General features: G+C 35.3%; 1 protein-coding gene across 4 annotated transcripts; it reads right to left on the bottom strand.

Annotated features, from left to right (window-relative positions):
* Positions 1–416: 416 nt before the first annotated feature.
* EXOC1 (exocyst complex component 1) lies at positions 417–24,430 on the bottom strand. Of its 4 annotated transcripts, XM_005415497.2 has the most exons (19): positions 24,301–24,430; positions 23,335–23,465; positions 22,320–22,479; positions 21,411–21,431; positions 20,462–20,649; positions 19,581–19,808; positions 19,255–19,387; positions 18,971–19,080; positions 14,834–14,983; positions 13,626–13,731; positions 10,754–10,798; positions 9,444–9,607; positions 7,715–7,825; positions 7,180–7,256; positions 6,468–6,696; positions 5,285–5,468; positions 3,911–4,110; positions 2,240–2,434; positions 417–1,447 (listed from the first exon to the last, which is right to left on the bottom strand). In XM_005415497.2, exons 1-19 carry the CDS (start codon positions 24,422–24,424, stop codon positions 1,295–1,297), a joined length of 2,709 nt encoding a protein of 902 aa, XP_005415554.1. In that variant the 5' UTR covers positions 24,425–24,430; the 3' UTR covers positions 417–1,294. The 4 variants fall into 4 exon arrangements, with proteins under 4 accessions (XP_005415554.1, XP_005415555.1, XP_005415556.1 ...); XM_005415498.2 differs by lacking the exon at positions 21,411–21,431; XM_005415499.2 differs by lacking the exon at positions 10,754–10,798 and having other exon boundaries at positions 1,102–1,447.
* Between the last annotated feature and the right edge of the window lie 1,525 nt (positions 24,431–25,955).

Here is a 25,955-nt window from a genome sequence, read left to right as displayed (position 1 = left end):
CATCCGGGACAAGCGGCTTCACCCGTGCCCACAGCCCGGCCCCGAGAGCCTGCGGGAAGGACGGAGAGGGACGGGTTCCACGAGCATGTAGTGACAGGAGAAAAGGCCAAGGATTCCGACTGAAAGGGAAGTAGGTTCGGATTGGGTAGCAGGAGGAAGCTGTTTACTGTAACGGCGGTAAGACGCTGAATAGGTTGCCCGGAGAAGCTGTGGAATCCCCACTCCTGGAAGTGTTCAAGGCCAGGCTGAATGAGCTTTTCAGCAGCCTCCTGTACTGAGAGGTGTCCCTGCCCATGGAAGGCAGTTGGAACTAGAGGATTTTTAAGGTCCTCTCCAACACAATTCAGTGAATCTGTGAAATCTAGGTTTCATCTAGCAGATTTGTTACAAAACTTAGAAGGAAAAACTCACATTCATACTGCTTTTTTTTTTTTATTCTTGCATCTGCATCTCAAAAAACATTCTACCTCTGCATGTTTATTGTACCTGTTTCTACCTTGTATACACCCCACCTCTATCCAACAACCTGGCCATTTCACCAAGCTGTACAGAAAACCCAGGGCCTGAATCCCTGGCAGCTGAAGCTCCAGGGAAATGAAGGATTTACATGAGGTTTAGAGTATGCTGATACTACATCATATTTACTAAAAGGAAGAAAAACAACATAGGTGCAGAAATGCAACAACTCTAAAATAGCCAGCAGCAAAACAATGGAATTAACTCCTTCAAGTATTTTCACCTTTTTGAAATAACTCTCCACAGAAATAAAGAATATGATGAACATAGTTTAATTAAGAATTATAGCCATAGTCACATTTCAGAACATGAATTCAATCTTCCCACTGCATAAAGTTCTACATCCATACTTCTAGAACAAGGAAGGGAAAATATCTGATAGTCTTCAATATTTACATAATTTCTAAGATGAAAAATATTAGTGAAAACAGTAGTATTCTTTTGGCATACTATGAAGGTAGTGCTTACTGCTTTTGGCAAGAGAAGGAATTATAAATAAAAATATTGTAATATTAGGGAAAGGGAAAAACTGCATCCAAAGTGTTTCACTGAATTAATGCTTTCAAACCGTACTTCAGCCCAATAGAAGCACAACAAATCCCCGAAGGTTTTATTTTGCCCTGAAAGGCATTTGAAGCAGGAGTGTTACTCAACATACATGGCAGTTAACTACACACACAAGGAAATCCACCTTTTAAAAACCCAATAACATTTATAGTGTTTGATTCCCTTATACACAGGCACACACTTTGCTAGCTTCTGTTTCCCTTTCTAGAACTTAATGAGACTGTGCAATACTGGAGCAGTAGTCTAAAATGTCCTGTATAGTGAATTCCATAGTAATTCCTGATCCAGGGTAGCAGCGAGCTATCAGCCCTTCAAAGTGCTTGTATTGTCGTATGAATTCATCTTGCATGGAATGCCACACAACCTGCCAAAGAAAGCAAACTTTAGGAAAAGTCAACTGGCACAACACACTGCATAGGTTAACTAGGAAACACTGGCTCATTAATCAATCCTCACTTCAGGTGTCATTTTACAGTTAAAGATTACTAATAAAGTTCAATAGCTTGAGTTACTGCATTAAAAAGAAGATTGATAGTTTTTACCCATTAAGATCTGTACATTTACATGACTTGTAATAAATGTGCAAAGCAGAAAATAGTAAAGAAGATGGGGAAGTTTTCCTAATAGAGATACTGCTTTTGTCTTTCAGGAAAACACACCGAACCAGAAGAGTGCTATAATTGTGCCATGTTTCAGGCTTTAAAAAGCTGTTTAAACAAGCTTAATTCAAGTCTAGTTATTATTTACTCCAGCAAGAAAGTTTACAGAGTGTAAGAAAAACATTAGATACTAAAATATCAGAAAATATATAACTGAAAGTATTCTGCTATAGTGCACCAATTAAGATTCACACCAGGTTACCCATTCATTTAAATCTATTCTCTACTTCCAATATATTTTGCACAACAGACATCACCCATTAATGGTCTGCTACGGAATCATAAAGGAAGTTTCTGAAATTTTTTCTACCACTCTGGTCCAAATGAGTATTAAACAAATAGAAACAGAGTAGGATTATAAAAAAAACCCAAAAGCTGTACTCAAAATTTATGTTTTTAGAGTTATGCTGAACATTGCTACAGAATACAAATGCAAAAGCAGTAATAAAAAGCCTCTGTACAACATTATAGGGTTGTCAAGACACAATTTAGTTTACCTGAAGTAAGTTTTCTTCTTCACAGAGGTGTTTATCTACCTTCTTATAGAGATTATCCAAACCCTTCTTCACTTCTTTACCAGGATATTCCTTTATAACTTTACGAAGCTCTTGTTTATTAAAAGCCAGCTGATAGCTTACTTCCTCTTCCCGTATACCCTGTGCCACACGAGCTTCAACACCTTCAAAAAAGTGCTAACAACAAGTAATAGCATTAGTCACTATCACAAATCTGAGCTAATTAATTTGACAAGGATATGCGTGGTTAAATCTTGATTCTGCTTCATGACTGTTTTGTTCTCCCAATTTTCCCAGTTTTTGTTTTTCAATTGGGCATGAAGTACTGCTTAGCCATAAACATTGAAACACAGCCCAACAATGCAGTCCAAGTGCTACCATAAAATTGAAAGCAATTATTTCTAGAAGCAATTGAGCTTTTCTTTGCAACCTTGTAACTAATAACCAGTCAGCCTCAAAATCCTCAATTCATGAGCTCATGACCAGGGATCCAACTACTGGATCTTTTGGATGAACTCCCTAAGCACCTGAGCATCTTTTAAACCATAATTACGCAAGAGCATATTTGTTCACAATTGCCCTCCCTTTTCACTTTCATTGACCAGTTTCCTCAACATAGTAAATACAAAAGTTTCAGTGAACAGAGGGAAGTATGTCCATGAACATGCAGGTTGAGCTCAACAGTACATCGGGTCTGGGCAGGACAGAGGTTAACTTGCTTCACAGCAGCCTACATGGTGCTGTGTTTTGGATTTGTGGCTAAAACGGGGCTGATAACACAACAATGTTTTGGTTACTACTGAACAGGTCAAACCTGACCAAATCATAGCACATAACATCATGCCCAACTACAAAAATTAGAGTTGGAGGAGGGGTTTGGTGTTTGGCTTCAAGGTGGCTGTTGCTCAGAAACTGCGTGGGCATCAGTCTGCTTGTGAGAGGTAGTCGGTGACTGCTTTTGCATCACTCACTTGATTTTTTTTCATCTATCTTTCTCTCTCCCCTTCTCTGATTAAACTGTCTTTATCTCCACCCCCAAGTTTTTTCACTTTTGCTCTTCCTATTGTCTCCCCTGGAGAGGGGGGACTGAGCAGCAGCTTAGATGTTGGTCAGACTCAATCCACAAGTGGGAAACAGCAATAAAGCATTTTAATTTTCAAAACAGGAATACATCTTAAATGTCTCTGAAAATGGATGACTGAAATCCTGTTTATAGAAAAAGCCATGAGACATTCAACTGGACAGAACTGAGTCTGAACCTAAGCTGCCACTCAGTTTAACATTTAGTTCCACTTCAGACATTCAGAATTTTCCTATAACTTTTCTTGAACAGCTCAAAAACTACAGCAATTTTCTCTGCAGTTGAGGTGAGAAAGATTATCCCAAAAATCCTGATGACTTTTCCCCTCACCTTCCTCTTCCTCAGAACCATTTGCTTATGACACTGATGTTTAGTCAGTACCATTAATTGCCATGAAAAATTTGGTTATTTTCATTCAAGACTGTTACCCTCATGAATACTCTTGCCAGACATGCTGCAGTCCAAAATAATAAGAGATTATGATAGATGCAGTGATAAAGAGATCAAATAGTGGAAATAATACATTCAATAACTATTCTGTACCATTTAAATGAATACTCAAATATACTCACATTTAATTTCTCAAGAGGTTGTCCAAGTGAGTAGATTACATAAGACTGAAGATGATCAGTGTATTTCTGTTTGGCTTCTTTTTTCTCAGCCTCCAGACAAGAAATTTTCAAGCGAGAAAGTGTTGCAAAAATATGATGGAAGTTCTCCATCATGACGACATCCCTGGGTGTCTTCTGGCTTTCATTAGCTACTTTCTCAACTGAAAGAAATCAGAAACAAAATACTTAGAATACCAAAAGGACAGACAAATTCAGAAAAACATAACCAATAACCTAATACTATCAAAAAAGGAATTTTGAATTTCATGTAACAGATTACCATTTGTATGAGTCAGAACTACCACTAAATAAAATGCTTCAAAATTATCACTAAATAAAATGCTTCAAAAGAAGCAACAGATACATACAGGCTCTAAGAGGATGAAACTTGTATGGCAGAAAAGTCACTCATAAAAAGATCCAAAATAATGAGTATGTAAGATCTCTTTTACAGATGTGAGGAACATGTCACATTCTGAGGAGGCTTCCAAGCATGCTTTCAGTATCCCTAATAAATTGCACATGATAGAACTATTTAAGAGAAGTCACAGCAAAATCAATTCCCATCTTCACCAGGACAAAAATCTTCAGTAAGGTAGTAGGGTTTTTTAAAATGTACTTCTTAATCTCAGTTTTTGCTTATTAGCTTTATGGTCAAAATTACCTTGCGTCCCTAAATGTAATAATAAAAATAGATAATCCTGCACATACATCTTTTACTTCTCCCTTCCCCTGCCAAAAAAAAGCCCAAACCCCCAAAAAAACAACAAGCAGGCAAAAAAAATTCTACCCATCCCTCCCTTACTGCACCTAAAAGCAGGCTGAAAGAGGATGGCTTCAACCAAGAGCAGTTAATTTTCTATGCCTGCTCATCCATTAATCATTTTGCTGAGCCTATCAGGATGCCCATCATGAATGTGATCCAGGGCACCAGAATATCAGTAATGAGCAAAGATTCATTCCAGTCAAAACACTGAACTAGGAAAAATCTGCTACTGCCTGTTTTTTTCTTCCTATATGATTTTTTACAGGGGGAAACAAAAAGACAAGAAACCGCTTCAGACTGAGCATTGCCAGGTTGCTGCTATCTCCCCTTCCTCTTCAGAGTCTTAACCACTTCCCTCTGTCACAACTCAAAGTTACAGGTTGTACAAAGGAAAGTATCTAAAAATATATTACAATCAAAAGGATTACACTTGTTCACTTACAAAAACAGAGACAACCAAAATTTCAGCACAATCTTAAAAAAACCCCACCTGTTAACTGGGGCAAAATTATATATAAACAGGTGGAACCAATTATTTGAGTAAACTATGACAGCCTTGGAAGACCTACCACTGTCAAAGACAGCTCTAATAAGTTTTATGTAGGCTTTATCTAGATCTCCTCGTCGTTCTGCATTTTTGAAAATTGATTCAGCAAGGGCTGCAAACTCTTCAAATTCAGCAACAAATGGAAGGATCCCAACTTTACTCTTCTTGGAGATTTTTACTTCATCCATCTGCTTCATCTGATTACTCTTTAATTTAAAACAAGAACAAGTGTTAGGCTCTAGATCATGTGACAACTATTAAAAGAAAAATGCAGACATACTGAAAAAACTGACACATATAATAGAAATAAATTCCTTCAATTACTACATCTATTTTGTCTTTCACCCTTTTTACCCTTAATTTCTTTTTAAAGTAAAATAATTGGAAAGAGAAAGGAAAGATGGCATTTTATTCCCCTTTATTTACTTAGTATCATGAAAACAAACACCCAGTGAAAAAAACCCCAAATTTATGCATCAGAAGCAATTAAAAATTTTCACTTTATAATCTAAAAAGGAATTTCACTTTTCTGATTTAGCCAAGCTAACAATTCCTTTTGCTGCACGAAGTTTCTTTAGTCTTCTTTTGAAGAAATTTTATTTCTGAGTGGAATAAAAAAATTCAGTTTCCAAATATTTTAAGTATTAAACTGATCAAGAATGGTCAGTTTTGTGATGTTTGCCTAGAGTGAAATTACATTTATGACAATAAAACAAAGTTATAGCAACAACTCTGTTTTCACGTCTCATATTTAATATAATGGTCGTAACTGCATTAGCAGAAGAAAGTTTCAGACAGTAGGGGCTGCTTCTGCTACTGCCAAAACACCTCATACCCTTGTATATCCACAAGGTTTGGTTTTGACAAGTAAAAAAGGCAGAGAGCTGTATTTTACTTAATGAATTTCAGTAATCTCAGAAGTACAAGTTTAAACAAAGAATTAAGAATGTCAGCTAGCTCAGAACCCCAAGCAAGTGGTCTTACTTGGTACAAAAAGCTACTTATTGAGGAAAACTGGAATGGAGAGGAAAAAAGAAACACAACCATCATTTATTTGAAGGCTTGGCCAGTAGAAAAGGAATAAATTACTAATTTTCACTTCAAATTTAAAGAATTTAGGTATATAGAAATGTAAAATCAACTGGGTTGGAGTGGGCTTCCTATAATATTACAGTTAGCTTAATCAGAATAACTAAAGAACTTACAATGCACTTATCAAAGTTCCTTTTGACAGTCACCAAAACATTTCCAAGTGTTGTGCTGAGAAAGGACGCAGGGTCCACATTTTGTGCTGTCCATACATGATGGCTCATCTTAACTAACATATAAAGGGAATTAAAGCTATCAATCTTGTCTCCCAGTGCTATAAGGTTATTCAGCTCAGGTTCAATACAACGAAATATTTTTGTCATCATTTGTCGGATCATGTCCTTCCTATTAAAAATGCATAAGAGGAAAATATTACTCTGACAGTTTACTAGGCTATTTTACATGCTTTTGATATATTTATTTGATATAGTAGTCTCATTTGCATTCAACAAGTCTCATGACTTTCAGAAAGTCAGTACCACACAGTAAAAATCAACAGTCACAGGTATAAAATATTCCAAGAAGTATTTTCTCTGTGGAAGCTGCCACACGCTCTCAGAACTTTGCTAAGCATATTTTCTATATTATAGTGCCAAATTTCAATTTGCAAGCTATTAAGAGAATTAAACAACTATATACAGGAGCACCCATTCTATATACAAAAATTATTCTTTTTACTGACACACGGTGTCTAAGTAAAAATTTAAAGTTCACTATTCACTTTCACTGAAAGGGAATAACTTCTGATTTTAGAGAAAAAAAGTTTTATATGCCAAATAAACTCAAACATAGGCTTAAGAATCAGTAATAAAAAATAGCAGCACATACTCAGATGATACTGTTTGTGGAACACCAGAAGTGTGCAAACGAGATAAAGCTACTCCATCCATTTCCTCCACTTCGTTCTGTGAGAACAAGGAATGTACGTAAAGATAAGGTTTGTCTCCAATTCTTTATCAAAGCAGTTACTACATCTGACAAAACCAATGTAAGTAGCAGTTCCATATCCCCAGCACCCCCTGCATCCAGAGTAGAAAACAGAACAGTTTGAAAGTTTCTGGTAATTTTCCAGTCACATTCCACCGAATTCAATATTATCCACAATTACTCCCCACTGTCTTCCCATATAGCACGATGGAGTGTTTGTTGTCATCTTATGAGGAAACAAAGCCATGGCAAAGGAAACATGTCAGTCCTTCTTTCATAAATTTTGTTTTGGTTAGCCAAAATAAAGATCCTTCCAGTTCATGAAGAAAACTGGATCACATAATCACCAACCAATTCCAAAATTCTCTTTTAAACAGGTCTCTTTTGAGGCTCGGTCAATACTTTTTACTACAGTGACAGAGAATCTAAGTCATACCATTGTTGTCCCAGAGGTGCTCTGATGTTGTTGCAGTTTGAAAAATTTACTGATGAAGTCCTGTTCTGCCAGACATAGAGGCTCTAGTTCACTTAATACTTGCTCAAAAATCTAAAGAAAGTTAAAATATTTTATCAACACACCAAATACTATGGACAGTTAACAATACTAATTTTAATTGTTTCTTACATATACTTTTTATCTTCACTGAGCTTTAGAAGGCTTACTACTACTTAACAGAAATGGAAACAAATTGTAAGTAGACATCTAAAAGTAATAGCTGATTCTTCATAGAAGTTTTCTAGTTGCACTGAGGAAGCACTTTTGTGCTATAATGGAAACACTTTCAATTTAATAGCAAGTCTTGGGTTCTGCCACCATCTTTTCTGCCTGGGTTGCTGAGCGGAGGAAGACAAAATTAAAAGCCTCAGGGAAGAAAACCAGGTCAACTATGTATGTTGAAGTGAACTGTTCTGTAGAAAAAGCAGAAGTTTCTACATAGCTGCTAGAGAAACAAATAAGTAGGTTTTGTACTGAAGTATGCAACACAATTTTTAGACTTAAACTAAAGTAAAACACTATTTTGGCAATAAGTAATTACAATGATTTAATTTTATTAATAGAAAGTAAGGAAATTCTAAGGCAGATGTTAAACATATTTCTCTTAAGATTTTCTCTGCAAGTATTTAAAAATAACGCCATGCAATAACTTACATAAATTAAACCAATCTAGCCACACAGGAAATCCACACTGATGAAAATTCCCATAGGAAAAAAACCCAACAACTTAGTGGGTCAAGCTCAATAGCTTATAACTCTGTATATTAAATCACATTCACATATCTGCAATGGGTGTGAGGTACAAGTGAGAAATTGAAAATAATAGCATAATAATTGCATAAACCCGTTTTAAAAAGTTAGCCTTTTAATTCTAGACAAGTTGCTGCTACAAGTTTGTAATAACTTAACAGTTAATATTGTTTCAGGCATCTATTTCCTCCCAGGAAAAGACTAAGCAATGATTTGAAGAGATCAGAAGAAAAACATTAATCTCCATCAAGTAATTCAATAGAGAACAACAAAATTATTTTTGTCTGACTGATAACTACTTGTTTTCCTTCCACAGCAGTGAGGAGTTAATTCTGCAAGAAATTGTGAGCACTGTTACATTTAATGGTTCAGGAAAAAAAGTTAATAGATACTGGGAACAGCAGGTTTTAAAACAGGATGAGGCCACTCCAATAACAACTTAGTGCTATTGGTTAAAGTTAAAACTGATGATAACTAATGTGAAAACAGTGTAAGTAAAATTTTAGGGTCACACTCAAGTCCTGGCTAAAATTCTTATCTTCCTTATCTGGCAAAATGTCATAGAACATTGAATAAATTGACAGAAATAAAGCCAGTGGAGAATCCATCAGTTCCATTCCAATTTCCTTAAATACACATATTTGGCTTAAACTTAAAAGATATTTTTTATGCTTGATATTCTTTAAAGACTCCACACAGCCTATAAAGGATTTAAATAGAATCTTATATTCTGAGATTAATACTGTGATTTCCATATATCTTAGGAACTGCATTTATTACATGTATGGTACATACAAACTTTGAAATTGGCATGTTTTAGGATTTAAAAAGTAGAGATTTTTGAGCTATAGAAGAAGGATATGTAAGATACCTCTAATACAAAACTAAGCAAAAATCCTATGGGATATTTTGGCTTTACCTTATCAAATTTTGTTCTGTCAGCCACATCCAGGTCAGAGGCAGACATGTTTCCCATGTCTAACAGTGAGGATGACTGAGATCTGCGGTTTCCTGAACTCTGAACAGAGAGTTTATTTAGACTAGAAGTAGACCCAGTTAATTTTCCAGAACTTCCATGAAGACCTGTGAAATAAAGACACTATGAAGGATGAAAGTGAAGGCAGAATAAAATACTGAAGAATAGGTTTTGTTACAGAACATATGAGATCAAGAGTTGCTAGTAGTCCTATATTGAAATCAAACAACCTTTGTCTAAGCTATAAATGCTTTTGCTGTAAATGTATTCTTTCCTCATTATAAGGTAACTGAGATTCTTCAGCAATTTTCAAAGTACAATATAACTATTTAAATTCTCATTGTAAAGCATGGCAAAAAGGTATAAAAGGAACAAAACTCTAAAATACAGTAACACAGGGATTGAAGACTTGAAAGTTAAGACCAGTTATCACATTTGTGGATGTATTTTGGGCAAAGGCTGCCACAAGCAGAAGAACTGAACCACAGGAAGGAAAAAAATTAAAATGTTTTATATACACACAGGCACTTTTTAATCTTGCACTTGATATTTCTGCTGTTAACATCCTTTTAACTACACAGTTTGTTCCAGCTATTTTGCTGGATCTACAACCCTACAGTAACTCTGCTGCTTATACTCTCCCCTCCCTTTGATCATAATTAAGATTCAGTCATTTCTTCATATTGCTGGGCCTTCTCCTAGGAGTATGTTTTTTCTTTTTATTTCCTTTCCTTTCCCCTATTTTTTAAGAAATGTTGGACTAGGACAGAGAAAGCTAATAACAAAAAAGACCAAAACATTATAATTATTTGGATCTCCAAGTAAGCTTTTCACATCTAAGCCACAAAGAAACTTAAAAAAGCAATCTTGCAAGCTTCACTTAACTGCTCAGTTGGTATCTAGTCTAGGGACACAAGACAAAGTCTATAGATCCGATCTAAATTGTCACTTCAACCTACCGGAGGAATGGAAAACTGTGACAAGGTCTCAGGCACAAACACATTTTTAGTATTAACTAGTAGCATGGGAAAACCAAAAGATATTGCCTTTATGTGCAAATCTTCTCAAATTCTATGTTTGGACTTAGAGCTGTGCTTCGTTTTTGGCTTGCCAGCCCAATGGTTCTGCTCACGTTTATTTCATTCTGAACAGAGTGCTTCAGTGTGAGGTAGATTCTTCCTGATGCAGCACTACATTGTAACACTGACACACATGCATTGACAACACCAACTAATGCAACTAGTTATACTCACTCTCAGTTTCCTGTTTGACAGCACTTTCTTTTCGAGGCAGTGTAGCTGGGATGGATTAGGTTGCAAGCATCAAAGACAAAGACAAGTTAAAATGCAGTTTGCACAAACCATGCACAAGATGCAAGTTAAGCTCTAACTGGAAAGAAACATGCAGAGAACTATAAGCAGCAAGTAACTACATTGCAAACACATTTAGTTGGAGAGGTACTATTCTAGAAATTCAGTATCTAAACTACATGGAAAATAGAATAAGTTTCTAGGTATTAAAGCTTGATTTTTCTTATATAGTATGTTCAAAGAACACTTTTGGTAACGTGTATTTAAGTTCTCCCAAATTGAGAAGTCCATTAAATTATTTGTCAGACTCAGTTTCCATGATAAATCATATCAACAATAGACATGAAGAAATTAAAATGTTCTTATGGAATTTTTTTACTGAGTCGGAGATATTGTCCACCTTTCAAATTTAAAACATAAACACAATTACTGCAAAATAATTAATATCAACAGTAAGACTGGCTAACCTTTCTTAGTTGTTGCAAATCAGGATATTTACATAGAGATTACATCTTTTGCATTCATGCTGCACAAAAACAGATGACTGCAAATTTGGAGAGGATAAAAAATATAAACATATCATTAAAAAAATTACAAAGAGGTTTTTATATTTTTCCTGGCTCTTTTCAGAATTGAAGTTTCCTCTAGTGGACTTCAACATGAAATTTAGAGTAAATGGGCATTTGTAGAAAATATAGAATCCCTAGAGTAAAAGGCATTTGCATACGTACACTAAAAGCAATATGAGGTTTTAAAGAGATCTTGATGAGGATGGATGCTACAAGCCCCCCAAAATGGAGCAGGCAAGCAGAACCTACTGTAATAGAATGAGTATATATTTCTAAACGCCACAAACATGTCTTAAATACCAGATGTTCTCAAGTAGGCAACACTACTGATAATTGTAACATCAAATTCAAATTTAATTCCAGCCTAGTTTTTAGATCTTGGGGGTTTGGCCGATTTTGAATAAAAAAGGTTTAGGCATGATATATTTGCCATATGCAACTATCATGCATTGGTCCCACTTCTTCAGGGTCCTGAATTTCTAAACACATGGGACTTACTACAGAATGTAAATAACTACAAGATCAGGCCCTGGACAATCAGGGGAGCCTTAGTGGCTTTTGACAAGCTACATCATACAAACATATGACAACAGTAGTACTCTTTCCAACACTGACTTTATGGTATTTAAGTATCAAAGTCTTGGCTTCATCAGAAAAGAAAAAAAAAGAAAAAAAAAGAAAAAAGACTACTTAAGACGAGAGTGAATGCTCACGACCCAGGCTGATTTTTTGGCCATAAAAATGCAGACAAAGAACCTTGCACTAGCACAGAATGCCAGAATTCTCCCAGCATCCCCTCTGCATTTGAGGCATTCAAATAGCAGTGCTATTCCCAAAGCACAAAAAAAAGGCAAGAACACACACCAATACAACTTGGAAACAGGTCATCTTTAGTATTTGAGTACAACTGGAGCATTATGTACCTACACTACTCCTTAAACAAGTTTACTATCCAGAAGTGATATATTTTGAATAAATGTGCAATTCGTAATAGTACAATCACTACAACAAACACAGAAGCCTTTGAAATTACACACCCTTATGAGGCGTTGCAACATAAATAAATTTGCACAAATACATGACAGAAGTCTTCTCAAGGTGCAGCTTTTACTCTGGTGACTTGAAGGATCTCTTTCTCCAAAATGCCTGATTGCTCCATAACATTAACACAAGTTAGGGAACTGCTACAAAAGCTGTCTCTTCACAAGTACAAATCACAAAACAAGTGTCAAGACAAAGTGTTTAGAATGTTTCAGAAATCAATTTGTATTAGACTAAAGGTATTTTTTTTCTTGCAGTAAGATTGCTTTTCAAGATTTATGAATTCAAATGTTCTGACAATGACATCACACCTCTGCTTTCCATGTCCAACAGCTTGCCAAGACTTATCTTTCCAGTTCTCTATCTCTCAAACAAGCCTTACTACCTTCCTGCTTTCTTCCTTTCATTACATTTTTCTGGTTTCTACCATCAAACTTCAAATCATAAACTCAGGACCCAAAAGAGGCTGATAGAACTTACAACTTACAGTTGCACATAATTTTGGATAGGCAAGTATAAATATTTCCAACAAGCTTTGAAACACTGCACCTCAAAATACAGAACTGACAATATATAAATACACCTATAGCACTGTTGCTTTTGAAGTATCCAGGTTATTTTTTTTAGCTTTACTTCCATATTCACGCTAGACTAATCCAAGCAGAAATAATCCCTTAAATATAAATACCTACACATTAACAAATTATGATTTCTAGTCTCAGGCTACACAGGTAAACCCCTCTGAAAAAACACATTAAAATATGTAAGTTTTACTAGGCAGGATTAACATTATAAAACTAACTTCTTAAACATCCACCCAAGATTTATTAAAAGCAGAAATAACAGCAGAAGGAACACAAAACAATGCTGCCCAAACTCCCTTTAATTACAAGAGTTGTTTTATCATATTTCTTCAGGTAATAAAGTGGGATAATTCAAGTAATAAAAAGTGAGTGTAGATTTGAAAACAGAGAAATACTGTATTTTATACTTTTATTTTGACCAATTTCACAAGATTTCAGTTGTGATACTTTGGCCTCGTGGAAGCCAGAAGTTTTACCAGTCATATTTTTCATCCAACTTCTTCCATCTTGCCAAAAGTAAAGAATTTTACACCATTACAAAATTTGCCCTAGGTGTCATAATGAGTGTTTTATATGCAACAGTAAGATTCAAAGCAAGATATGTGCCTTCTGGAAGCTTACCAAACTTTTTTCCTTCTCTGGTTGTGCCTGTCATCTTGATCTTGGCAACTTCAAAGAAATCTTTTATTTCCCTTTCATAAAGTCGTGATAAATAATCCATATAATTCTTAAAAGAAAAATGTAAATTTAGTTAACAGGTATTCATACTGATTTTCTTCTGTTATAGGTAAACAACTCTTAAAACCTGTGCATTTTCAAGGCCTACTAAATAACAAACTGGTTTGGACTACATAACTATATATATTAACGCAGCATGCACAAAAATATATTTGTGATATTTAAACAGCTTATATTCATTTTCATAGTGAGTTCACTGAGCATTAATCAGAAACTTCTACTTTTCCTTCATAAGGAAAAATATGCAATGCACTACATACAGATAGGATTACTGGTGGTAGAATATCACAGAATTCATTTCAAGAGTAGAAGAGAGAGAATTCAGCACCATTCTCCCTCTTCCATCAGACTCTTACTGTTCCCCCAAAAGCACACATAAATATGTAATTCTCATATTTTTTAATTAGAAGATCACAAAGATACCAACCATTCACTATCTGCTACACTGAAGGCAAATAAATAACTATTCAAAAGCTATTTTCAAAGTCCAATTTAAATCTTCTATTTAGGAATGACAGAATTCTAATTTTAAAAATACTTGTTTTGTAAGGACTAACTTTTCCTTGACTTCTACCTGAACGTTTTCTATACTTCTAATAGTAATTTTTTTACTCCATGTTAGTTTTAAACAAGGTAGCTAAAAGTTCCCTGCGTACAAGGGAGAAGCTTTTCTATTTAATCTACCATACAAGAGACCTCTGAAGTTTTTGACACTTCCAAGTGAAATTAAGGTCTGTTGAAATAGAGGTGTTACACAGGCAATAAGCACACCAATTTGAAATTAGCTCAATAATTTTTTCTTACTAGGCTGTTTAATGGCAAACTTGTTTTACATAAATATTAAGATAAATATCTTGTGATACCTCAGCACAGACTGTTTAAGGAAAAAAAACAACAAACAGAGCAGGAGACCACATATACTAAAAAATGAAGTTTCCTATTCTAAAAAGAAATAAAAAAGAGGAGCAGTGAGTCATACTTAATATATAGCAATATTAAAATGACATGTACATACACAGAGGCAATGCTTTTGACTCTCAAGCCCATTCTATTATGTACATTCTCTAGCGTCATTTAGTCACTTCACATACCTTTGTCAGCCCTTCATATTTTCCATAATCTGTGTTCTTGAGCCACTCCATCAGTTTAGCATATCGAAGTAAATCTCTGTGAAATGGATGATGATTGGGTAATGTCAATTCAGCAGAGTGCTGGGCAAGAGTGGAACTCTGATCGTGACCCTTGATAAGAAAAAATATTAAAATAAATCTGGAAGCACTACACAGATGCATCACAAGTTTCCTGAAAAACTGAGTATGAAGCATCTCATTCAGACAAACAGAAAGGCCTCAAAATACCTTGCACAGAAGGTATTCCTGCATCCCATGCAGTTGCTTTATACAGTTAATGTCCATCCCTGAGAGAGGAAGCATTCCTGACAGTTGTCTTGGACACGACAAGTCAGCAATAAGAATAAGCTATACCATTTAAAAACTGCCTTTGCCTGTCTCTAAGGTGGAACAGAAGCCAGTTTGGAACAAAATCAAAGCAACTTTATCTCACCCTTTTTCTGTTGTACTGGATACTAATCAGTTCAACACTTTTGTTAGAGAAAGCTCTTCCACAATACATTCACAGAGTTGTTAAAAAAACCAAAACAACAAACTAAGATTTAATTTGTAAAATACCAACTTTTTCTAAGTAATGCAATATGAACACTGTCAGCTTCTGGATAAAGCTGAACTACTACATAACAATCATAGAATGGTTTGAGTTGGAAGGGATCTTAAAGACCATCTAGCTCCAGCTCCCTTGCCTTGGGCAGGGACACCTTCATTAGAACAGGCTGCCCAAAGCCCTATCCTTGAACAACTGGACTTGAACACTTCCAGTGATGGGCCATCCTCAAGCTCTTTGCAACCTGTGTCAGTATATTTTTGTATCCAACATGAGCGTGAATTTACTCTGAGCCCTGCTCTTTTAACTACATAAACTACATACATAGACCCAAGGAAGCAAGTCCTGGCCAACTTCATTAATTTATGCTCACAGAAAATGGGGAAGGATAACACTATAAATTTTTCTTATAAAACAATCCTGTAGTCTGACTTCAACAAAAAGCTAGTGTAATTATTGGAACATATAATTTGGAATTGGTATCCAGCTAGCATTAGCAACACAGCTGTTCTTGTGATTACTGAGGTCATACTCAATATTGTGGGCATACTTTTGGGGACACATATAGGAAAACTTTTCAACAAATCTTTGATATGCTTCTAGGAAAAAAAAAGACTAGAGAAACTCCCTCTAAGCCCTCATTTGTTACATTCCTACACCATGCATTTTTAATGTTCAAGTTCATTATAGTTTAATGTAATTTACCTGGTGGCTGTCACAGCTTTTACAAACTACATCAGTCCAAATGCTCATTCATATTACTGCTAGGAAATACTCAGCTATCCAAATGTTTATGTCTTCTTTCATGGAACAATTTTATTCATGTCCCTTTATTACACACAACTTCTCTGGTTAGTATTTGCATTATTCATAAAGCTAGATGACAAATTCCCTGACAAGGTAAATTTCTCTCCCCAGGCCAACTTTTCCACAGGACTGATCATTCTGGTTACAGTAAAGCATGTTCTGCTCAAGACTGCTCTAAAACATTACAGAGCTTCTAGAGGTACCTTTCCCATCTCATTTAGGGGCTTTCTCTCATTGCACATAAATTTATACCATTAACAAATGACACCATGAATTTGTCATTCAACTATTTCATCATTTCAAAGCTTCAACCTGCTTCATATTTCAAAGGCAGAAAGCCTGGAGTTGCCTCTAAGTTGAGTGCAGAAGCTGGTTGTTAAAAAATCTTTAAAGTAATAGATTAATTAATTATTAGTATTACACAAAAAAGACAACTACATTAACTGTTAGTAAACAGTTTTTAACACTGCAGCAAATGGCAATCTGAAGTTGCATTTCTGTTTAAAATTTTTAATATTTATTCTCCTTTTGATGTAAAGGAGGTGAAGCACTTTAGTATCTTACAACAATAGTTTGAATCAAGCATTGACTTACTTTGCTTTTCAAAAAATAAAGAGCAATTTCACACTTTCAAGGAAATATATTTAGGCTCAAATGTCAATGTAACTATGTTTTTCCATCTAATGACTTCCAAATCAGAATGTCTTGCCTATATTAACAGCTTCCTATACATTATAATGTATATATATAATATATAATATAAATATAATAATTTGTCTTTTTAATTTAGAATTCTTTACCTTTATCTTAGTTTTTTCTGAAGTGCTTTAAATTACTTTTTAAAGAAGCATTCTAAACAGATAATGCAACTCTTCAGATGTTAAAAGTAACGAAGTGTTGGAGCTGAGGTTTTCAACGTCAGACTAAGAAATTACTATATTCCTCAAACTATCAAAACAAGCTCATTTTAGTAAGATGACACAAAAATCTGCTATACCTCCAGCACCTGAATCTGTATCTCAAAATGAAGTACAAACCCTTTTTTTTTCTCCTTTCCAACAATGAAAACCTTTGCAGTGTCTCATCTCTTGCAGGTACTGAACTCTTCCTGCTTAAACTTAACAGCAAAATCATAATTTTTTATCTGTTGATTAATATCTCACAGCTAACTGCAAGCCAAAATTTTCAGAGGGCAAGTTTGTATGAAAAACAATGTGAGGCCACTAGTAGCATCACAATTTTAAAAAAGTAAACTGCCAATTGGTAATAGCATTCTCAACACCACTTAAGAAAAGTGTCTTAAGAATAATAATTTCATCTAATACACGTAATATTTCACAGTAATAATAATCTCTTGCCATTTTTTAAAAAATAAAATCCTCAGAAAGACAATCTATCAAACATCCACTTCCATACACAAGTCCAATATTCAAACTCTGTGGATGCATTTAAACAACATAATTTCTACTTGCTCATTTAAGGGCTGGGACACATAGTCTATACCCAGGTTTCCAAACTATGGAAAGTGACAGAGGAAAAACACCTTCTTAAGAACAGAAGCTAAAGGCAAAAAAAAATATTATGTTGCGGAGCTGGAATTCTTCTGCAAAGTGAAGACAACATAGGAAGCAGTTATCTTTGCCATAAAAAGCCAGGCTCTAAATGCAATTTTCTATACAATTATCCAGTGTTACTCTAGTCCATTTCTGCACACAGTCTAATACATAAAATTTAGAACTGTAAAACTTTTATTGAGCTTAAATGTACAAAACCAGAATTACTATTTTTTATTTACACATACTGCAATTTCACACATTTTCAATACCTGTAATGTTGCACATTTATTACTATTTCCTGGAAATATTTTTTCTCCATGCATGTCAATCTGTCTCTCAGCAACTTTTGGGAATGAGATCAGAGGAATGTTAGCTCATAAATAGATAAACAAAGCTTAAGGGCTGACAAAAATAATAGAAGTGAAAAGGGACGTAAGTCTGATGCTCTGTAATCAGTAAGGACAAATTTATTTTTGCACAGTCAAAAATGCAGCTGCTAGTTAGATAATTTCAAGCTCAGGAAAAAAAATGGTTAGAAGATCTTGTATCAAACTCAATGTACTCACTGGAACTGAATGATAGGAGGACCTGTTATAGAGCTGAAGGAAGGTCTGAGTAAACTGATTGAAGATAAAAAACACATACATTAAAAAGCTGAGGCTAAAAAAACACCCAGACTTTAGGAAACAAGTGTCAGGACAGTGTTTTATGAATAATTCAAGTTAAGAAACAAAACCAAGGTTCAGGTGTTTTATTTTGTATGTTTGGTTTTGGTTTGGGGGTTTTTTCATGGTCTTTGCGGTTCAGACAGCAAGACCTTCTGTATTTTCAGCCGCTTATATCCTTAAAAAAGGTCACTGCTTTTTCTCCTCAATAATCAAGCTGTACAATTAAAATAAATCCTTATATATCACATAATGCATTTAATTCTGACAGCAAGCTGTCATGGTTTTGGTTTATCAATTTGAGATTTTGGGGGTTTTTAAAAAGAGATGTTTGGGTTTTTTTTTTAATGTAAGTGATTCCTGCAGGCAGTTATTGTTTGGTATGCATAGCAATATCTGTGCCTGAAGACCTTCTAGCATTTCCTGATTACAGCACAGATATGTCCAATTTTAGATAGATTGTTTTCCTTCTCCAGAAAAGTTTGTGACCAAAAATTGCATATTCAATAGTAAGAAATAATACCTGCTGAACAAATACGCTGTTCAAATGACTGGCAAGTCTCCGTGCAAACTGCTCCCGTAGGTCACTAAACCGCTGCTGCTGCTGCTTCACTGCATGAAGCATGTCATGTCCTACAAACAAAAAGGACTTTAGAGTGTACAAAATACAGAGTAAGATATTGAATAGGGGAACCAAGAGGACCAGAGGTCACAATTCCTTCAAATCAACAGCACAAAATCTGAGACTAGTTGGCAAGGCACTAGTATAATAAAGTTTGTTAGACAGTAGTCTGACAAAAATGTTACCTGGACGAAGAGCTACATTCATACACTGCAGAAGGGCATCTGCTGCATTAGTGCAGGCCTCAATGCCTCGAGAAGATGTCAGATCTCCCTCCTGAAGGGCCTTTATATGGCCCTTAGCCAGATCCATGTGATTCTACAAAATAATGGATAGTATTGTCCATGAGCTGAAAGCAAATTTGTTTGCTATGCTAGTGAACCAAGAAGGATAAATACAATTTTGTCATTATAACTTACTGAAAATAGTGCAACAAATAAAGAAGGTAACAACCTAAAAGAATTTTATACCTGACATGAGCAACCATAGTAAACATAACAAAAATGCTTACCACTAAGAACTCTATCTCTGACAGTAGTTTAACATTATTTGTGTTGCTGAGATGAATTAGATGGTTGCTTTCTGAAATTTGATCCATTTGCTCCTTTACGCTCTGAAGCATTTCTTCATAACTGCTCAGTTTTAGCTCAATTTGGTCAACTTCCTTTAGAGCTTCATCCAACAACTTCATCAAGATATTCACCTGTTTCTCTGAGGCCATAATGGACTGAATATTTGCCTGTAAAGAAAATAAAGTCACATTTTAGAAGACATTTTCATATCTCAAAAGCATTCTGATATCTCTTTTTCCCTCTATTATTGTCAAATAGTTTACAAAGCTCTCGATAAAATCGACAAAACAAAATAATATAAGCCATAGTGTTACTGAACATAGAACTTCCTCAATCTATGACACTTCCTTGTTTCAAAAAGATAAGATACAAAGCCAAAACTTTGCTCAAGTTCTTGGAGCTGAAGTATTGGTCTGCAGAAAAACAAAAATCCAATCAGCAATCTCTACTACACCAGAACATTTTTAGTTCAAAAAAAAAAGCATAGGTGATACGGTCAGATTTTCTGTTGCAAGATCAGCTATTGCCATGATGGCAGCCATTGTCAGAATACACAAGAAACACACAACTTGACAGTTTGAGGAGGTCGTTGATGGTTCCCTGCATCACCTAAGTTTTCCAAGTGACCTCTAGGATGCTGGGTTGTCTAAAAAGCATCTACATTTCAGTATGTGACAGGTCAGGTTAACTAGAACAGTTCAACGTGCTGGCACCACTGTACATCAGAAGGAATGCTTACCCCATCCAGCATCAACACTGTACATCAGAAGGAATGCTTCCCCATCCAGCACCAACACTGTACATCAGAAGGAATGCTTACCCCATCCAGCACCTGAAGCTCTCTTGACAACTTCTCTGCAAAGGCTTCAGCATTAGCAATTGCGTATTCACACCCTTCCATCATTATTTCAATATCCTGTTCCTCTCTTGCATTTAACTCCTGGTATTCATCCACAGCTTCTTCATCACCTCCTGCTACACTTTGATTCTCTCCACTTGGAACAGATTCTTAGGCAGAGAAGGAAAAGAAAACACGTTATCAAGTCTGGAAAGTCACAAGTATTTTAAGAGTACTAAAGTATGTTTAACTACCTGTAAGTAAATCAATCCATTAAACAGCTCTCCTAAAAAGCACCTGCTGCCTATGAACACATTTTTTCAAGTCTCAGTCTTCCACACACTTCGTTACAATTTCCAGGACTGATTTCCAACAGTGATGTTTTCCAAATAATGTAACATAAGCAAAATACAAATATCCACCTTCCTTTATTCCAAGGAACTAGTCTCAGTTTATGTACCTCTTACACTGGTAATCAGCATCAGAATATATTACAGTATGACACTCAATTTGTTAGTAGAAAATCAGTACAAGTCAGATTCTCTTCTTTCGTTGACAGAGCATAAGGGAAACATACCAAAGTTGATTAATACATATACTACTGATTAAATAAAAGTTATCTTGACACTCGAGATGAGTTTCACAGCAGGAAAATCAGTACTGAGTTAAATGAAAATCAAATAAACAACAGTCTCATTAACTACAATTTCTCACAACACTGCTTAAAAAATTTAACAAGCCACTCAAAGGCTGACAAATGAATATTAACAAAGTCCAGCCAGAAAGTGTTTGGGACATTTGAGATATCTCTCTTATCTCTAGCAGCTTGATAAGCTAACCAAAGCAGTAAAAAACCAACCAACCAAACAAAAAGCATATTATTTAACAAAATTGCTTACAATGCAAAATAAAGGAAAAAGGTGTTACGCACCTTCTGCAACTTTAGGAAGTTCTGAAGAATTAAAAGGTATGGAAAAGCAGAGGAAAGGAAGCAGAGAATGTTAGCTAGACAAAGCACGAACAGTGTGTATACATTTAAGTGGTGGTAAGTTTGAATGTTTTATTATTGCACAAACTTGAACTGTTAGATGTTTAAAACAAATTCTGGTAAACACCAAAACACAGAAATGCTATCCTTCCTGTTTCACATTTCCAATTCAAATTTTTCTGCACACATCAGTGTAGTATTTAACACCAGTAGTTTCACCACTTCTTACAGACACTATATGATATACTCCTACTTGCTAAGCTTTACTATAAAATGTTAACTATCAAAAGATAATGTGACCGTAAAATATTTACTACAGGACAAGCAAACAAGATACAAAGCCATCCTAGCCACCAATCAGCCACATAAATTGTAAGAGAGCCCAGCAGAATTTAGCACATGCCTCACATGTACTAAATTCTGTCAATGAACTAGAAATCTCATCTAAAACCCCCTTACCTTCTAGAATGCTACAGATGCTTGCTTTTTAAAGCATTTTTCTAATTCAGGGGAAATGCAAATGAGAACAAAAGCAGTTTTGTTACACATTTAGACTACCAGTTCTTGGCGGTAGATTTTATTTTGTTCAAGAAACAGAATGTCTTAGAAATACAGAAAGCTTATCAATATTTAGAACTTCATTAATGAAGTATTTTGTCTCAGTTTTCTAACAAAAAATCTGCTACACAGTCATCTTGCTTATCTGAAGACTTAGAAAGTATGAAGTAGAAAAGAAATAAGAATAAGAAAACAAGAAAATCCATCAGGATGAAGAGCATTTTTTCTTAGTATATCTGTTTTAAATCAGTAATTACTAAACTTTATACTTCAAATACAGTTGCAGAAATTTACCTTCCAAGAGCTGTGAACTAACATTAATAAAGTCAATTTTCTTTCTAAGGTATCTCTGATTGAGTTTCCAGATACATGAAATGAAGGTGTTCTTTTCCACTGTGCTGCTTGCAACCCATTTGTACACTTTGTCAAAATGCAAATCAAATTCAGGACTCTCCTGCAAAAGATGAAATATGTTACATGCTCCACAGTCGAATGATTCTCTAAGTAGCAGAAACTGTCCACACATTTAATAATGGAGATGACAGGATAAAAATTAAATTACACACATGCCAACCTTAAGCTCATACAGCAACTTTAGGGCCCACATGCACCTTAATAAAGGTGCTAAAATAGTGATAGTGAAAAACCAGAATCCATGCTATGACAGCATTATTTTGTCAAGGCAAGTAAGACAAAAATAACACAATACAGAGATGTGTAAGATTTTTCATGAAGTTTATGAAAACAAATTAATTTAAGAGGGCAAAACTAGGTTGTTCCTGTTTTTCTGTGGAAAAGCCCACCATATCAGAACTGTATGCTTCCAGCTCATCCTCAAGGTAATATACTGCTCATTAAGAACATTTTAAGTGTCCTAGCAAAAAAACATTGCATGTAGCAGAACATTTTGGATATTTTGACAATTTTATTACTGTAAATAGTAGAGCAGTCATAAATTCTCTTACTGGAAATTATGCTTGGGTGAAAAAATTTACATAAGACTTAAAAAAGTACTACTGGTCCTTAGCAGATGCTCTGTGCAGTCACTGATAGATCACTACAACTAACGGGGCAGATATTGAGACTACTGCTATTCAAGCATATCTAGCCTACTGTTACTCAATTAACCAAGGTTATATTCTTGCAAAGGCTCAAAGAAAATGCAGGCACAGGTAGCACAGGAATGTATCACCTTAATTAGCCTGTTATCAATCTAATTTTTAAAGCAGCCAGTAACAAGGAAGTTAAGTCTGACTTGGAATGAAGAAGATGTTGTGAGTAGAGGACTAAACAAAAAAGTGACACATACTTTAACAGCATCTTTGGCATCAACAACAGCAAGGTCCCGAAGTGCCCATGCAGTCTGCCTTTTGTAAAAATCTCCCTTGTCAGATTTCTTCACTTTTACCACATTTACTTGCACTGGTCGTTCTGTTGTCACTATTAAATGAAGTAAGAGAGTCATTTCAAAACACACATCATTTCAAAACACAAATACTGCTTTCACATCTGTTTCTGCTGTACTTCAACTTCTCAAATAAATTATCTATGGGGGAGATTTTGTAGTATTTAGCTGATGAAAAGAAACATTTTGAAACATTTTCATCCACAATAACCACAGCTCAGTTTAAGCTAATATCTCTATACAGCTTGTGAGGTAATGACCCCAATTTTCAGCTATTTCTTTGATACAGCAGTTCTTGGACCATGATCATGTAACTGACAAAGCACAGAAATAAATGGAGAGTACAGTCAGAATAAAAACATTTTCAGATATTTTTCAGTCAAAAAATATTATATCCAGCTAATTTATTGACAGATCAGCCTAAAGCAACTAATTTTTTAAGAGATATAATGTAATAAACATACACTTAAAGGAACATTAGAACTCCATTCAGTTGCTGCGCCTTTCCTTGGACTCTACCCAATATTCTTTAAAGCATTTTATTTAGGCTTATCAGCTTAGATGATTACTAAACCCTGTTTTAAGCACTACATAAAGCCTGCTTCAAAAGCCCACCAGTCCCTAAAAATATTTTTTCATTTTTTACTTTCAAATTACAATGAGATCTGTGAATAAAAGTAGTGGGCTCTGCTTCTTTATTTAGCAGAAGCAATAATGAAAGTACAAGCTATAACTAATTTTCTCCATTAGGAATGGAAAGCACCTGTTTTACACAAGTCAAGAACAAGAACTGTACATTAAGCTAAAACAAATGCAACCAAGAAAAAACAAAGATAAAGACAACAAATACAGTGTGTTATTCCTATGTACCTGTGGCACACAAAAAGCAGTTCCTCTTCTTTTTGCCTGCTTTGCACACGTTCACAATGCTCAATAAACGTTCATCATTGGGAGTGAAAATATCCCTCTGCAAAGCATGCTTGATTGCAGTCATCTTCTCTTAGCTGAAAGATTTTAGGAGGTAAAAATAAACTCAAGCACATTTAACATACACACATAAAAAAAGAACCAGCCATGTACTTATAGTAACCACAGGATTTTAAAATTCAATTTTACAGATAACTTAATGACTTGTAATCCAGACAGGTATGACTTGGGTAGAAGACCAGACCACTTTAGGGAAAAATATTTTAAAAAAGCTTACTCACTTATTTCAATTAGAAAACTGTAACTTATTAATACCTGGATGACCCTTCAGCTTAAATTAATGGAGTACAAAAAGCTTCTTTGTAGTAGAGGGAAATACTAGGCATTAATATAAAAAAGTTGAAACTGGAACCAAGAAAAAAAGACCATCTAATGCTCAAGCTTGCAGAACTCAATCACATAGGCACAAAAAATAACAAACCAAACAAAACACCCACAAAGCTCCAGAAAATCAAGGAATTAGTAATATTCACTTGATTCAGAACAGTTTCTCATACTACATAGAGATTTTATCTAGACTGAACAGAGAAGACATTAGACATCACATTCCAGTGTTTTTATTTAAATACAGAAGTTTCAATATTATCTGTGCCTTAAAATTCTACAGTGCATTAAAAGCATGATTAGTATACACAACATCCTGCACTGCTTGATGCTAAGACAATATATGGAGTTAAATTTCACGCTGGTTTGTTCTCTTGAAGATGCCTGAGTTGTTTTCTCTGATAAACTCACAGAAAGGACAAAATCTTGGGCACTACAGTAATTTTGAAGATTATTAACTCAATAACTTTGTGAAAAGAAGGCCTACCATGCCAAAGTGGGAACATATTGTCAACTGAGCTCAGGGCGTGCTGTTTATATGACACCCTATGGCAATGTACCACTCCATAGCTGCTAATAACTTTCCTTCTCTTCATCAAATGCTGGGCCCACCTTTTGTTTCCCAAATTATACCAGGCCCCCATTCCTGTTACTCTTCAACAGATGCATAAGATGAACACACAAAATTCAGATAATCTGCTGCATTTCAGATTCAGATGCCTCTTTCCTTCCTTATTTGGAATTTTATTTTCTGCTCTAAGTCACAATCAAAATGGTACAAATTGCTAACTCTCCCATGTCAGTGCTAACACAAGTTGTCCAGCTTAGGCAGAATACATCTTTCCCATACAGCACAGGATGATAAATCCAAGATCCAAGGCTGGCTCTCACATACAGTTCAACTTCTGAGTTACAAACTCAGTCCCTTCAGCCACAGTCACCAAAACCTTCACAGTGTGCCAGGACCAAGCACAAAATCAGGCTTGTCACACTTGAACCCTGCTGTCTCAAAGGAACATAGAATTCAGCCTAAGGAGATGGAAATAAAGCTCCTTCCTCAGGAAAAAAAAAAAAAAAGCTTCAAGAAAGCAGAGACCACACCAGACTCAGATAAATCCCTTTAGACATTGCTGCGTTTGTAATATTCCAGACAAAGGCCACGTGCAATCTGTCAGAGACATGGCATGCCAGCCGGGGCCCGGCAGTGCGGTACG

This window comes from Geospiza fortis, unplaced genomic scaffold, assembly GCF_000277835.1.
Source record: "Geospiza fortis unplaced genomic scaffold, GeoFor_1.0 scaffold40, whole genome shotgun sequence".
In the NCBI taxonomy this organism is placed as follows: domain Eukaryota; kingdom Metazoa; phylum Chordata; class Aves; order Passeriformes; family Thraupidae; genus Geospiza; species Geospiza fortis.
This window is presented reverse-complemented; position numbering and strand designations above follow the sequence as displayed.